Source organism: Gracilinanus agilis, chromosome 4 (assembly GCF_016433145.1).
Source record: "Gracilinanus agilis isolate LMUSP501 chromosome 4, AgileGrace, whole genome shotgun sequence".
NCBI classification, from domain to species: domain Eukaryota; kingdom Metazoa; phylum Chordata; class Mammalia; order Didelphimorphia; family Didelphidae; genus Gracilinanus; species Gracilinanus agilis.
In genome coordinates this window covers 140,586,117-140,603,249 of record NC_058133.1, presented here as the reverse complement: position 1 = coordinate 140,603,249, position 17,133 = coordinate 140,586,117, and the positions used below count along the sequence as shown (strand labels likewise).

The following is a 17,133-nucleotide window of genomic DNA, read 5'->3' as shown; positions in this document are numbered from 1 at the left end:
ATTTAATTTTTAATATTTTTAATAGCTGAGTTAAGTCCTTCTTTCCCTCCTTTCTTTACAACAAACTGGCCAGAGAAATGGAGATTTAATATCCAGTTATCAAAACCACCTTTCAAAACAACCACAGGATGGACATGTTGGGATTGTCTGTAGCCCCACCTTAGACACACCTTAGTCCCTTCTGGATGCCATTCTCAGTTTGTTTCTGTAGTTTTGATGTAATACTCCAGTTTTGTCCCTCTTTTTCCCTATAAAAATCATGTTGATGCTAATGCTCTCAAACTAAACTTGGTATGTCTGTAGTTCCATTGCATAGAAAGCCAATTCATTTGGAAGTTTTGTTCTCCTAGCATTTTTCTTTGCACCACAACAACAAAATGATGAATCTCACACAAATATTTACAATTGAAAATACGTAATACTTTAACACAAATGACTGACAATGGCATGATAGAGTTGGAGGAAACTTTTTTTTCAAGTACTGGTCAAATCCCACTACTCATCTACAAATAAGGCTGTCCTGGCTCAGTAGGACCTATCAAAATTACTTAGTCATGTTCTTTCTCTCAATCTAAACTTAACTAAAATGCATGGGACGACTAAGTCTCCAGGGTTCTTGAGAAGGAGCTTCCTACAATCTTATTTCATTCTATCAGAAAATAGGGGTGGTAGGAAAGAACAGATGATTGATTGTTTTATTAAGCCATTTTTCAGTTGTGTCTGACTCTTCATGACCCCATTTGGGGTTTTCTTGGCAAAGATAATAGAGTAGTTTGCCATTTCCTTCTCCAGCTCTATTTACAGATAAGGAAACTGAGGCAAACAGGATTAAGTGACTTGCTCAAGGTCACACAACTAGTAAATGTTGTGGACCACATTTGAATTCAGGAACAGACATCTTCCCAACTCCAGACCCAGCACTCTATCCACAGTATCACCTAGGTGCTCTAGAGGATTGGTTGCAATTCTGTCCAGATGTTAGCCTTGATGTTGAAACTAAACCATCTTTTCATGATGCCACGTCATAGCTAAAAAGTCAATACAATCAGCTATTTATTTTGTTCGCAACCATACTAATACTAGTATGGCCTCTTTTCACTGAATTGGCTTTTAGAACTGGAACTGATATAACCTCACCCAACATTCATGTAAATATAATTAATGTCATAGAATGACTTCTGGCATTTCAGTCTATTGACTGAATTATTTAATTTAACGCATCTTTCCCATTTAATTTTTGGAATGACAAACAGGGGGAAATAGTTTTTTTAATTTGTATGGGAAATTAGAATTAACTCCTGATGATGATTCTGAAGTTATTTTTTCCTTCATTCAGAAAACAAGGCCATTGTTTTATATTAGTTTGAAAGCAATGAGTGAAACATTCCTCCCTCCAAATTGTGCTATCACTGTTACCTTAGACTAGGGCAAAGAACCTTAGATAATCTTTTGGGGAAAATAAAACTTTTTGACTTTGCAAATTGTCTTTTTCACAGAGTGGTTGTGTGAATGAGGCACAAACATGGGATGCCATGTTGGATAAGAATAGACACCTCCCTTTAGAAGAAGTCTGGGGCCCTCAGGTAAGAAAATTTTTACTTGTACATTGTTCATTTAGTTTTCTTTTATTTTTTCCCTAATTTTTGACACTTTCTTTGAGACCCAAATTCTCTCCCTCACTGGGACAGCAAGCAATCTAATATAGATTTTACATGTGCAAAACTGAATTACTTCAGATTAGAGGATTATGAAATTTCTGAGATATGAAGTTTGAAAGATAGAGGCATAAATATTTTTAAAGCTACAGGCAGATTCTTTTAAATGCTTTGCTACTTCATAGATTATTGGGCCATATTATTATTATGTTCAGGAGTAACATGAGGAAAAATGAATGTTGCATTGTGTTATTTATTAGCAAGATTTATATTAATCCATTCATTCCCTCGAACTCCAGCTTCTCAAAGGTAGTTTCTAAAGGACTTGCCATCCTTTAGAATTCATATCCATTGTCTGCAGATGGCCTTTCCCAGTCTTCCCAGGGCTTGTGCCTTTTAAGGATCTCTTTTATCTATTCTATATGTAGCTGTTGATGTATATCTTCTCTTCCCCCATTAGAATGTAAATTCCTTGATGGCAAGGACTACATTTGCCTTTTCATTTCTAGAACTGTCTGCAGTTCTTGGTACATAGTATGCACTTAACACATGCTTGCTGATTGATCGATCTCTCAAGCCCCTTCTAACTCCAAGGTTCTGAGACTCTCTGCTTTGTGGAACTCTGCAATGTTTCCGGGAACCCAGAACTTTTTTTGAAAACACTGAGAACTACAATATTACTCTATAATTCAGAGAAAGCAATATATAGCACTTCATAGTTGGTCTTCACCATGAAGTAAGTATTGTTCTATACCATGGGGACAGAAGTCCTTCCCCATTCCTAGTTCTGCATATGTCTTTTTAAATGTCAAACTTTATTATGATTTGTCATTTCATCATTTTGAGTGAGGAACTCCAAAAAATCACAGATCTAGAGCTAAGAGAAATTTCAGGTGCTGTCTAGCTCAACAGCACCATTTAATAGATTGTAGCACAACTCTCCCAACTCCCACTTGAATTGATGAAAGCTGAGCTACAGGACCAGTCAGAGGCAGCTAGGTGGACTGGTGACTAGAGGGCTGGGTCTGAAGACCTGAGTTCAAGTGCAGCCTCAAACACTTACTAGCTGTGTGACCCTGAGCAAAGTACTTAACGTCTGTCTATCGTAGAATATAAAATCGAGTTAATAATACCTACCTTCCAGTATTTTTGTGAGGATCAAATGAGTTAATATTTACAAAGTACCTCGCATAACGTCTGATACACAAGTATGCATTAAGTAAATATTTATTTCCTTCCTTCCTTTCCTCAGAGGCTAGAGGTAGCCCTGAGGGATTGGGAATGGTTTTTCTAGCTTTTTTTCTAGTAATAAAGTTCATGAGCCCCAGCCGGCATGCTTCCCACAATTGTTATCCATTAATGTCAATTAGTCAGCTAAACTTACTAAGCTTTTAGAAAGGGATATTTATACAAGTGCTGTAGTTGGTACAAAATATCCCCCTTAAAGATCTGTGACACAATCTCCTATCCATACATAAAGAGTTCAGAGGAAAGAAGACTTAAGCTTAGAACATATACAGTAAAGAAAGGTAACTCAGAGCTCTACTCCTCGAGATTTTGCCCTCAGTTATGGTACAGCTTTTGCATTCTTTGTAAAAGCTTGCATCTGTTTTCCTCATCTACTCCAGTCTGTCCTTGACTACCTCTATACACAATGCTTTTAGCTATTCCAAGAATACTACTAGGGGGTCACTGGGAAATCCAAAATCCTTAGACTCTCTGAAGTTCACAAAAGCTCCTCTGGCCATGAGGTGTGGGTGAGAGGGGTTATAAAGAAGGAAAAGGCTAAATCCAAAACTGAGTTCTTCTGGCTCATTGTTCACTCTGATCTCCAACCTTGCTATCTCCTTAGCTTTATTCAGGCTTCACAGTAAGTCCCTTGACCCTTATTCCCACCAGAAAACTAGTATTAGTTCTCACCTACTAAATATATATGAGCATCTCTTTCTGTGAGTTGAAATAACTGAACCATTTATTAAATCAGTTTCTACTCCCTTCCCCTTCACACAGATAAGAGAAATGCTCAAGATCACATAGATAGTAAGATAAGAGGTGAAATTTGAACCCAGATCCTCTGATACCAGAGCCACTGCTCTTTCTACCTCACCACAATGCCCTCTCAAGATAACTCCTTAGGTGGTGACTGAATTAAGTGGACTTGCCCAGAATCACACAGGTAGGAAGTGTCATGAGTAGAATCTGAGGAAAACTTTTCCTTATTCCACAACCAACATGCCTCTATAAGAATATAGTTGGTTATTTTGAAATATAGGTAAGAAAAAGAACACTATTTTGCCTCTCAACCCACTGCTATAGGAAATAATATATATTGTATAACTCCATACCTCCAAATAATATATGTTGTATAATAACCACCTCCAAATTTGTCATTGTTTGAAATAAAGGATACTTAAACATTTGTGTCACGTAAAAATGAAATAATATTCCTTTTATAATTATAAGCTTTCATTTGTAAAATATAACTAGTAGCTCATATTTTAGTCAAATTTCATACAACAAATTAATTTCAATACACCTTCACATGCTTTAAATGGCATATAACTTCTCTGCATCTTGTGTTATACCACAGTGATATGATTCAGCAGAATGTAGAAGAATGGCTATGATTAATCACTAAATAATTCACTAAGTTAATTTTTTTAATGTATTCATTAATTCGGGGATGCATGATTTCATCAGAGTGAGTAATTTACACTGAATCTCCTCTAATAGCTTAGAAGGCAGCATTCAGGAGATCCCTGGACTGAAAATTCATGTTGCGTGTTAGACTCGGCATGCTGAAAATGATCTTTTTCTGCAAACTAGTTTCTGATATGGGGCTTCTTTGATGTTGCCAATCATCATTCTCCAAATAAAAAAATCTTGGGGACATCCTTGATATTACCCTCTATGCACACTTTTATTCGGTTAGCAAATTGTTAGTTACCAAATCATCTGCTACCAAATCTACCCTGGTAGCCAACTTCTTGGTAATGAGCCTCTTCACACTAAGGTAGTCCAGTTCTCAGACAATCAGATAAGCCCATACTAGAAGTTTTCCCAGGATTGTAGAACTTGTCAGAGGTTTTACTTCACTGACAAAGCCTTCGGGAACTCTGGGACTCTCTGAGGCATCAGAATAGGAATATAGTCAAAGATGAGCTGGAGCCAACTTGAACCAGCTTGTTAGAGCCAATTCTTAAATTGCCAGTATGAGCATTTACACCTTGAAAATTGGCACATGCTAATGATGTAGCAAAAAAATTACAAGTCAGGGCTATATTTATTATTTTGTTGATTATCTAGACTTAATAAAGTGATGGAGAAAATATTAATAATGCAAATTATACTTAAAAGTTTGCCATCTATTCCTTTTTTCCCCCAGAGATTTTGACTATTAAACATTTACCAAAACACACACACACACACACACACACACACACACACACACACACGTATAGTATTTGTTCACCAGACTCAGCAAATGACCTTGATATTTTTATTTCTTATCTATTTAGAATTATAAAGACTGTTTCACATATTCTGTTGGAAAACCTGGAGACCTATCACAACCATATGAGATTTTGAATATGAGTAATAAAAATTTTGTAGTTTTTAACAATCCCCATCTTGGCATATATGTGTTCGAAATTAAGATCCTAGATCCAAACTACAGGTATGTAGAATGTTTTTATGTTACAATAATTTGATAGTTAAATGCTTCGTAGCAATAATAATAATGGCAAATAGTCAGCTTTAAAAGGCAAACCAAGAAAAGAATAATTTTGCTCTAATATCACTCAGTTGTCCAAAGCAAGAAAGAAAATAGGATCAACAGGTCGAAGCAAGTATTTTTAAGATGAGCAAAGTTGTGAATGGCAGAGAACAAGGTGATGGAAGAGGCAGGAAAAAAATGGGATCCAGAGTACAAGCAGAAGGGTTTGCTTCATAAGTGAAGGAATACATTCTCTTTCTCTTTTTTTTTAAGGCTTAGAAGGACATATGAAAAGAAAATTGGGAGTCGGGATGGGGGGAAAAATAAAGTGTGCAAGTTTTCCATTTAATCTCTACACTTAATTTCTACCATTGAATTCTATAGCTGTTTTTTCCTATCGATATTCATGCCTTACTCTCAAGTCAGGGACTCTTTTGCATCTTTATCTTTGAATCCCTAGCACACAGCCCCCAAGTACAAGATAGGAACCAAATTAATGCCTGTTGGATTAAATTGAGGGTGGTGATAAGAATATATACCCTATGATGAAGATAATGTCCAAATGAGTAGATACGAATTACATATAATTAAAATATTTTGTTAGCCCAATTTGCTATGGATTGGCTCTAGTTTACAAATTCTAGCACTACCAACCCCAAAGCAAAATTTTTTGACTTATTTTCCAAAAACTGAGAAGAGTCAAACATGTTGTAGCCCACAATACTCTTTAAGTGGACTAACCCAGATTAAAATATAATTGGGAAATATTTAATAAATATAAATAAAAATACAGTAAAACATAGATTTTCCAAGTCAATATGCAGCCCACAAGAATCCTGATATTCAGTTTAGTAGCCTCAATCTTTCACTATTCTGCAGTATTAGAAATGATTTCTTTTGAAAAGGAAAGCAAAATAAACTGAAATATCCACTTGAAATTTAGAGAGATGATCATTTTTCTTTTTCTTAACTGCTACACAACTTTCATCATCATTGAAATCTCAAATAGTAAACTTCAGTTGTTTGATTGAACACTATTCAACTATTCAATTGTCAGCTATGACAATATAATTCAACAAGTATTGCTCCTGCTATGTGCTGAATATTGTAAAGGTGTACTTCCTATTTTCAAGGGACTTCTATTCTTGTTATAGAAACAAGATATAAAGCTACAAAACAGTTCAATTACCATAAAGATGATATACAAGTAAGGACAAAGTAATAAATGCAGCACACTGCAAATGCAATAGGAATTTAGGGAAACTAGATATCACTATAGCCTTCTAAATTTCTTTCTCCAACTCTTCATTTCTCCTGACCTTCAAATCCACACCTCCAACTACATCTCTCACCTGGATTACCTACCAATTCCTCAAATTCAAAGTTGGTTTCAAAACCCAACTTACAATCTTTCCTTAAAAATTCATTCTTCTAACTTTATTATTTTGATCAATGGTACCATTCAATTTCCACCACTGGAAATTGTGATGTTTTTACCCCATCCACCCAGTAACCCAGGTCCATTCTCAATCATCTTTAACTTTTGCCCATCCTTTACCCCATATAGCCAATTAGTTGCCAAATCCTATCAGTCACTCCCCTGAAATATCTCTAGTATCTATCTCTTTCTCTCCATTCTCAGTGCAACTACCTTAGTCCAAGTCTCAATCTCTTCTTACCTTTGTATCCAGAGAATGTCTCTATGACATATTAATAATACCCTAATATTAATAATGACTCTGGGCAACTTCTAGAATAAATTCTACCAGGCAGCTTAGCTACAACATAGGGAAATTGGGTCTTCTCTGGGTTCTTTTTTCCCCATAGAAAATGGGACTTATTAAGTAAGTTATGCCTTACCTTAAATGATTTGATTGTATTCATGTAGATTCTATGGAATTGAATTTTTAAGTATGTTTTTCTTATATTAATTTTAATATTTGATTTTTTATTTGTAGTTTCTGTGATCTAAGAGCCCTCTTTGCAGTTGAGACATTTGGAGAGACTCCCAAGTAAGAAAAATTTACAATGGGGATTAATTAAGCAAATTGTTAAATCATGGTACTCTCTTCCTGAGTATCATGGGAAAGGAAGAGGGAGAAGAATCTATTTTTTAAAATTCTGCCCTCTATAATCCTTATCAAAAATATAATTCACTATATTGAACAATAAAAAATGAATAGAGAAAAATAAGTGAATAGAAAGCAGTGGAAAAATAAGTTGGGGGGGGGGAAACATTTGTGATTTTTTTTTATCAGTAAATGCATTCTTCTTCTGAATCACAAATCGCTGATTTGGAGGACTAGGTTAGGCTAGGAGAGAGAAACTTATCTTTTCCACTGCCAAGTACTGACACCCTGCTACCCTTCTCTCTCTACCCTGGAAGTCTGTATATGTAGTAGTCTTCACTACTGTACCATGCTGGCATTGCCTGCTGGTAAAACCAAGGAAAACACTTAGTTCAGGACCTTTACCTGATAATTTAGCCCAAACTCATGATCACAGAGTCAGAAGAGTCCTAATACCAAAAGAGTACCCAGCGCTGTGAATTTAAATACAGTAATTAGCTCTCCTTTATCCGTGTTAATGTAACAACTCTCTACACATAAAATGTTTGGGAATGTGGAAAGAACACAACATTTCTATGGTCTCATGAGGGTGCTCTAGATTCATGGGCTGATATCTTCCATTTAAGGCCTTCTCTGTTAGGAAAGGTCAGTGACAATGTTATTGCCCAACTGAAGACAACATTCAAAAAGCTATCTCTCTTTACCACGTGCAACTCAAGATCTGGATAAGGTGGACGACTCCAATGTATCATTTAGCCATAGTCCTATTCAGATGAAATATTTATAAATCTTCAATCAAGGAATTTTCAAATAGGAAAGATAATCTATTTCACATAAATTCCATATACATATTTTATAGATGAAAAACTGAGGCAAAGAGGTGTTCAGCAAATTGTCAAAGGTCACACAGCTATTGCTTTATTTACCTGATAACATAATCCTCTCACATATTGCAATGACCTAAAGGTATCACTTTTTATAGTTTTAAATTTTCCATTCCCTCAAGCCTCAGAGACTGTGTGCCTGTGTTTTAAGTAAGTTGCCACAAGATGGGGATATTGTTCATCTCAGTAGCCCAAACTATATTCTACGTTGGCCAAGGTAGGTTTTGAATTCAGAGGAATTGACTTTTTCCTAAAGTCAGTCTCTAATGAGACAGTACAAACTCGCATTATCAAGATGCAACAACAATTGAACTTTGAGAGAAAGTCATTTCTTTATTGAAAGAACAAAAAAGGAGCTCTATATGTAATGGGTACCCTCAGCTCTCTATTTTCAATGATTCATTTCAGCAAGCATTTATTAAATGTTGGAGATGGAAGAAAATCAAACAGTTCTTGCCCTCAAAGAGTTTACATTCTAGGGATAAAGGGGTGAAGGGGGAGGCAATGCCCAACATGAACATAGAATATGAAATATAAAATATATACAAAGTAATTTCTAGGAAGAGAATACTGGCAACTGATGGGGATAAGGATGGGTTTTTCTATAGCAAGTGGTCCCCAGAGCAGATTTTTTGAGGAAAATGAGGGATCTCATGAGGTGAAAGTGATGAGAAAGTACATTCAATGTATGGGGGGCATTCTGTGCAATCTCAGAGAAAGGAGAACAGCAAGAAACCTGGTTTAGCTAAAACATAAAGCTTTGTACAATTTGTCCTGAAAACTGTGCCATGTAACTAGCTCAGTTGATGATGGAGTCAGAATCCCCCCGTTCAAAACCAAAATCTCAACTAGCTAGAATTTTGAATTAAATCTAACAAGATGAAATTTAATAGAAATTAATGTCAAATCCTATATAAATCCATTCTAAAGGATGAGGGAAAGATGGTCATTCAGTGGAGGAAAATTTGTGGGGTTTAAATATGCTGAATATCAGTCTGCAGTGTAATGTGACTGCCTAAAGTCATTGAGGCATAAAATTGCCCAATGCAATTTTAGGTTAAATTGATAGGAGTACTATATTCAGAACAAGGGGGACAATCATCCCTGCACAGAAAAGGCCATACCTGGATTGCTAGGTTCAGTTCCAGATGCCATATTTTTAGAGGGAAAAGCTGGAGTGGATCCAGAGGAGGACTCAGAATAATGTCATATGATAATATATTTAAGGAACTAGAAATCATTAGCCTGGAAAGAGAAGCTATGAAAGTGGCTTTCATATATCTAAAGAACTATGGGAAAGGGAACAAACTCATTCTGATTGGTTCCAGAATGCTAAATTGGGACCAAATGAATAGAAGGTTACAGAGGGACATATAAAAATGAATTTGCTAACAATTAGGGCTAACCAAAAATGGAATAAGCCGCTTGTGGAGTAGCAAGCCTCATCACTGGGAATTGTTCAAACAGAAGCCAGATAACCATTTGTGAAGGATGTTACAGAGTAAATTCATGTTTTCACACCCTGTGTAGCTCCTCTGATGAAGGGATTTTTATATCCCAGATGCATTTAGCTCATATTGCCAATTTTTTAAAAAGGGCAGACAGTTCAAAACTCATTGAAGCAATTTCCTACAACCATTTGTCCTGCTTCATTTGCTATAAACAGATGCTCAGTACCTAGCTATTTGAGCTTTGACTATAGATGAGACCTCATCTCTGACTGTCTCTGACTCCTTCCTTCCTTCCTTTTCTTTTTTCCTTTGAGACATGGCCTCCCTATCTCACCAGTTTGGAAAAGTAATATCCACTCACAGGCTCAATCCTACAAGTGATTGTCATGGGAACACTGACCTGGTCCTGGGACTGTTTGACCCTCCTTAGGTAGTCTGGTGGACCCCTACTACAGGAGCTCATCAATTTGGTGTTGGACTTAGTATGTATATCCAATTGACTTCATCCCTACTGTTTAAACTCAGAACTCTAGAGCTCAAGTGATCCACCAGCCCTACACTCTGATATCAGAGATTGCAGCCACCACACCTGGCTCTGACTTCCACCTCCAAGTTTGTGCTTGGAATTCTTAGATTAGTGACTCAGGTCTTTCCTGGATGACCCAACTTGCTTCCCTTTTCCCTCGATTTGCTCATTTCAAGGCAAGTTTTCTTCTTGATATTATACTATGTCCCAGTGGTTTATCCCACTGGATAATAAATCCTATTCTCTCCTTTGGCTTATACATATTTTATTTAGACTAGAGTAGGTAAATAGGAGAGTGTCTGATTACCTCCATCTTCTTCCCATTATTCTGATGATTAATGTGATTATGATCATGTATATAGACTCTTATAAAACTCTCTGGGCCCCCAATACTACAGCATCCTCTTTGTGATTGCAGTTCTATTACCTAAGGCAACCCACATATTCCCCTATTGTCAAGATAATGGTACATATTAACACCTAGACGCAGAGAAGTGCACCATTGCTGCCTTTCACAATCCAAAGGAAAGCTCCCTCTCTGGTCTGCTATGGGAGCAGCTGATGGAGGAAGCAGAACAAGTGTCATGAATACAAGTTATACATTGTATACCCAGTAGGTTAAGTATTGGATACAGAAACTCTAGAATATAGCAAATAAGCTGGAGCCAACCAAGAGATTCATACCATACATCAGAAAGAGGCAAGAATAGTTCAAAACTTGTTTTAAAAGATATGCCTTCAGGGAAGTTAGGTGGCTCAGTGGCTAGAGAGCCAGGCCTGCGATGGAAGGTCCTGAGTTTAAAATCTGATCTCAGACACTTCCTGTTTGACCCTGGGCAAATCACTCAACCCCCATTACCTAGACCTTACCACTCTTCTGCCTTGAAACAGATATCTAGTGTTAATTCTAAGATGGAATTTTTAATTGGAAAATATTTTTAAAGCTTTGTCATGATCCGTGCCCCACTTAATTGCCTATAATGTGACTCTCCTATTTCAATTATTTGAGCTTTGACTTGTCCTCATCCCTAGCTATCCCTGACTCTGGATTTTCTTTACCCCCAAATAATTGTCTATTTCTTCCACCTCAAAGATTGATGAACCATGAATATTCTCTGTTTCCTTTATGAAGGAAGCTAATTCCATTGTCTCAAGTCCTCCCAATCCCAATTATTATGTTCAATAATATGTTACTTCAATGAGTCCCTCTGGATTCTGTCCCCATCCTTTGATTTGGGGAAACAATTCTATTATCTGATTCCTCTAGCTACAGATAGCAAAACCTAACTTTGACATAACAGAAAAAGCACTGGATTTGTGGTCAGAAGATCTGTTTTTGAATCCCAGCTCTCCAACTTACTACTATTTTTTAATGATTGAATGAATATTTATTAAGCACTTCCTATATGCAAAGTGATGGAGATACAAATATAAAAGCAAGACTGCATGCTCTCAAAGAGTTCCTATTATTTCTAATGTGAGAGATCACAAATAAGAGCTTTCAGCAGTGTGTCAAATAGAAAGGTCCCATGGTCCTTAGAAGCAACAGCAGCAAAGCAAATGTTAAAGCCCCTTCTGGAATGTGGTGTACACTGATTATATCATATCTTTTTGATTTTGAACAGCCTGACACTGCCAAGGGAAATAGTGTTAAGAACTTTTTCTTTCTTTGCCTGACCTCTAGTGACTATAGTGGTTGAAAATACCCTTTATCATGTACTCACTTTGACCTTAACTTAATATACAGTGTGAGATGCTGGTCTATACCTAGTTTCTGGCAAAATACTTTCTAGTTTTCCCAATTTTTTTTGTCAAATAGTGATTTCTGCCCCCAAAAGCTCAGGTCTTTGGATTTATCAAACACAAGATTACTACAGTCATTTACTATTGCATATTTTGCACCTAATTCAGTGATGGGCAAACTTTTTTAAAGAGGGGGCCTAAGGAAAGGAAAAAAACTTTAGGTGGGCCAATATAATTTATTAAAAAATAACAATGATACATTTTACAAAATTCTTGTATTTTTTGTGATACTAAGCCCTATTAATGACTGAAGGATTATGAAGGAGATGGGCTGCATCTGGCCCACGGGCCATAGTTTGCCTATCACTGACCTAATCTATTCCACTGGTCCATTACTCATTTTTTTAGCCAGTGATTGATTATGATTGCCACTTTGTAATACAGTTTGAGATCTGGTACTGTGAGGTCCACTTTATTCATATTTTTCCAATTATTCTCTTCCTATTCTTTTTTCTTTTACTATTTTCCCAATTACATGTAATCACAATTTTTAACATACATTTTCTGAAATTATAGGATCTAAATTGTCCTTTCTCCCTCCTTCTTTTTTTCCCCTTTACACGAGATGGTAAGCAATTTGACCTGGATTGTGATCATGGAAAATATATTTCCATATTGGTCATTTTGTGAGAGAATATTCATATGAAACCAAAATGCAAAAAATAAAAACATACACAACTAAAAATAAGCAAAAAATAGCATGCTTTGTTCACATACAGGCTCCATTAGTTCTTTCTCTGGATGTGGATAGAGTTCTTTGTCATTAGTCCTTCAGAATTGTTTTGGACCACTGAATTGCCGAGAAGAGCTATCTTTCACAGCTGATCATCATAAAATAGTACTGTTACTGTATACAATGTTTTCCTGGTTCTACTTACTTCACCCTGCATCAATTCATATAAGTCTTTGCAGAGGTTTTTGGGGATCATCTTGTCCATTATTTTTTTTGGTGCAATAGTATGCCATTACCACAATTTGTTCAGCCCTCCTCAATTGATGGACATTCCTTCAATTTCCAATTCTTTGCCACCAAAAAAGAGCTGCCATAAATATTTTTGCATAAGTAAGTCATTTTCCCTTTTTTATGATCTCTTTGGAACATAGACCCAGTAGTAGCATTACTGGATCAAAAGATATGCACAGTTTTATAGTTCTTTGGCCATAGTTCCAAATTGCTCTGCAGAATAATTTGATCGGTTCACAACTCCTACAATAGTGTACCCAATTTTGCCACATCCCCTCCAACATTTATCACTTTACTGTCATAGTAACCAATCTGATAGGTGTGAGGTGGTACCTCAGAGTTGTTTTCATGTCTCTTAATATTGATTTAGAACATTTTTATATTGTAGATAACTTTGATATCTTCATCTGAAAACTGCTTGTTCATATGCTTTCACTATTTGTCAATTGGGGAATGACTTATAATCTTATGCATTTGACTTAGTTTTCTATGTATTTGAGAAATAAGGCCTTTATCAGAAAAAAATTTATCATAAAAATTTTTTCCCAGTTTATTGTTTCCCTTCTAGTCTTGGTTGTATTGGTTTTGCTTGTACAAAAACTCTTAAATTTAATATAATCAGAATTATTCATTTTAAATCTTAATTCCCTATCTCTTGTTTGGTCATAAATTCTTCCCTTATCTATTGATATGATAAGCAAAGTATTCCATGCTCCCATAATTTGCTTATGGTATCACCTTTTATGTCTAAATTATATAGCCATTTTGACCTAATCTTGGTATAGGGTGTGAGTATTGGTTTAAACCTAGTTTCTACCATACCATTTTCCAGTTTTTTCCAGGAGTTTTGTCAAATAGTGAGTTCTTATCCCAAAAGTTGTGATCTTTGGTTTATCAAACACTAGATTACTAGATGGTCATTTACAATGATATATTATATATCTAATCTATTCCATTAATACACCATTCTTATTCTTCCTCTCCCTTTTTATCCTGTCCCTCCTCAAAAGTATGTTTTACTTCTAACCACTGCTGCCTTAATCTACCCTTCCTTTGGTGAGTCCCTTCTCTTACTCCTTTACTCTCCTATTTCCCTGAAGGGTAAGATAGATACATATAGCCAACTGAGAGTATATATTATTTCCTCTTTGAGCCAAAGAAATGGGATTTTAAGCAGAAGTCTGCACAGTCTCAATCAGTATGAAGATGTCAGAGAAAAAAGGGCAAAAAAGCAACTAGAGGCAAGTTTTAAATAATTCTGGTGAGATTACCTCATTCTCCAAATTCTCCCTCAATAAAAAAAAAAATAGCAAAAAAACTCGGAGTCCTCTCTTAAGTATCGGAAATAGATAAGAATCAGGAGTTAAGCAGAGCATCCAAGTAAAAATAGAGAAGAAAGTCTCTGACCACCACCAGCTCTGGTCTCAAAATAGCGCCCACCCCCAACAAATACCTTGGAATGGACAAGCAGCAAATCCTGGGGGAAGCTGTGTAGGCAGGCAAAAAACCTTATCTTGTCAGCTTAACTTGAGAGGTTATATATCAGTAACAAATTCCACCAGGAGTTAGCTACAAGCCCTAGGAGCAGCTGTTTGGGTGGCAGCCTCAGCTCTGGAGATTCCCATCCACCCATGGGTAGCTGACAGGGAGAAACTGCAAGGAGCCCAGGCATGCTGACCAGATGCCACTCTGGCCTAGGCTGTGGCTTCAGGAGAGGAGGAATGGAGGACAGAGCACACCCTGTGTGAATGCTGAGAGAGATCTTCTGGTTGTGTTCACTCCTAAGAAAGTAGAGTCCCTAGATACAGTTCCAGGACAGGAAAGCAAGTTATTGCTTGCAGACATCAGGGGACAGCAGGGAATAAAACAGTCTGCTTGCAGTGATGCGTCCTGATCAGAGCACATGAAATCAATCACAGACTGGGGTATTAGCTGGGAGAAGCAGGGACCACACTTGGCCCTGATTATACAAATTGGAAGAAGTAGGTAGGACTCAAGAAGTAACAGTACAAAAAACCTGAAACCTGAGACATGTCCTCACACCCTGTGAACAGAGTCCGACTCTACCAGTTAACAGTTAAACCTATTGGCCACTAATTCTTTTTTTAATATGCAAGCAAAAGAGAAAGACCTCAATGAAAAATACGGGGCCAGAGAAGTCCAGGGTTCAAATTCAGAGTTAAAAACCTATTCCTAAAATGTCAAATCATCAAAAGATCACAAGCCCAAAAAGAGTTTTTGGGAGAGCTTAAAAAAGACATAAAAAAAAATTAGAGAAATTGAGGAAAAATTGGGAAAAAATAAGAGCAATGCAAGAAAATTATGGAAAGGTTAACAATTAGAAAAATAAATCCAAAAACTCACTGATAAAAATAGTTCATTAAAAATTAGAATTGAGCAAGGGGAACCTAATGACTTTTTAAGACAAGAAATCCAAAGAATGAAAACATAGAAGAGATTATGAAACATCTTATTTAAAAAAATTGACCTGGAAGACAAATTGTGGAGAGACAGTATAAGAATTGTCAGAGTCCCGAAAAGTTATGATCCCAAAAAGAGTTTATAGTCTACGCCAAGAAATTTTGCTCAAAGGAGCTCAAGGAAAATTGCTCAAAAGTTTTAGAACTAGAGAGTAAAATAGAAATTGAAAGAATTCACTGCTCTCCAAGACCAAACTCACAAGAGCATCATTGCTAAATTCTGTAGCTCCTAGATTAAAGTGAAAATACTTTCAAACAATCAGAAAAATGACTGAAATACTATGGATAAAGGGCAATGAATGCAGTACTTCGAAGAACAAAGAAGGTGGTTTTACAACCAAAAATACACCCAGCAAAATGAGTAAAATCATACAAGAAAAAAATATGGATATTTAACAAACTAAAAGGCTTTTAACTAGTCTTAGGGAAAAGACCAGAGTTAAGTAGAAAATTTGGTCTATAAGAATAATAAAAGGTAAACATGAAAGTTAGATTATAAGGGATTCAATAAGGTCAAACTATTTTATTCCCCTGTCCCTAGAAATTTTGGACATCAGCAATAACCACCTTAAAGAGCTTTATATTTCCACAAATACTAAAGAATCTACCAGATGTTGTTTATTTCTCCTATTTAGTGGCAAAGAACATCAGTCAGAACATAGTGTATACTAAGGCACAACTTGAATCCTTTTAGACAATGGAAACCTTGGCAGTAGGGAGCACCAACTTCACTTGCTCTTGTGAATTTGCTCTTGTTCACAATGAGCAAGCCCTGCTGACCAAAATCCTGATGGATTGGCCAGAAAGCTACCTCTGTGATTCTCCATTCCAGGTGAGGAACCAATGAGTTCAAGACATTAGACTTGACTTCTCTGAATGTTACCAAGTAGAGCTGGTGGCTGCAATTTCCTCTTCTCTTTTCTAGCTTGGTACATGAAAATGTGTGGGCCTGGCTCCAGAAAACCCAGGAGAAACCCAGACCAGGTGTATAAAACCATATGCCTTTGTTTCCTACAGTGAAGGGGGGGGAAACTGGAAAACTCTAACTCTCCCCTTCGGGCAGTGTCTCCACAAGAGGGCTATGTGCCTGGCAAATGGATCATGGACAATACCATGCACTTCACTGACAAGAGTTACAAGACACTCTTTGTACTTCAAAAAGCTTTGTCAAGAGTGAGTGGTGTAAGTACAAGCTACTTTGGCCTCTTTGATGAGAACCAGGAGAGTTATTCTGATCCTCCCGATCTCATTGAGAAGAGGACCCTGAGGTTCTGCAAGCTTCAGAAGAACATGAACACCAAGACCTACCTGAAGTAACCCAGGGATGAAGGTCTTGGAGGGGGAGTTTTGGTTCAGTTTGAGAGCTGCCATAAAATCATAGACTTACTTCTGTGTTTCTTCCTCCTTTGCAAGAACAACTTATTTCAAATCCTTAAGGAGGAGGGGTGTGGGTACAAATCAGACTCTGAATTAAGTAAAATTGTCACCTGTGTTTATAAGGGGTGAGAGACAGCTATCAAAACCCATTGTAGTGGCACCTGCTTTTCCCAGTGCCATTCAGGAATCAAAGGAGGCAGGAGAATGTT

General features: G+C 36.7%; 1 protein-coding gene across 1 annotated transcript in view; it reads left to right on the top strand.

Annotated features, from left to right (window-relative positions):
• CATSPERE (catsper channel auxiliary subunit epsilon) overlaps positions 1 to 17,133 on the top strand; it is a 177,140-nt gene that overhangs the window by 147,917 nt on the left and 12,090 nt on the right. Inside the window, exons 19-21 of the mRNA XM_044674979.1 lie at positions 1,497 to 1,583; positions 5,174 to 5,331; positions 7,329 to 7,382. Coding sequence (XP_044530914.1) covers positions 1,497 to 1,583; positions 5,174 to 5,331; positions 7,329 to 7,382 — 299 coding nt within the window. The remainder of the gene's footprint in view (positions 1 to 1,496; positions 1,584 to 5,173; positions 5,332 to 7,328; positions 7,383 to 17,133) is intronic.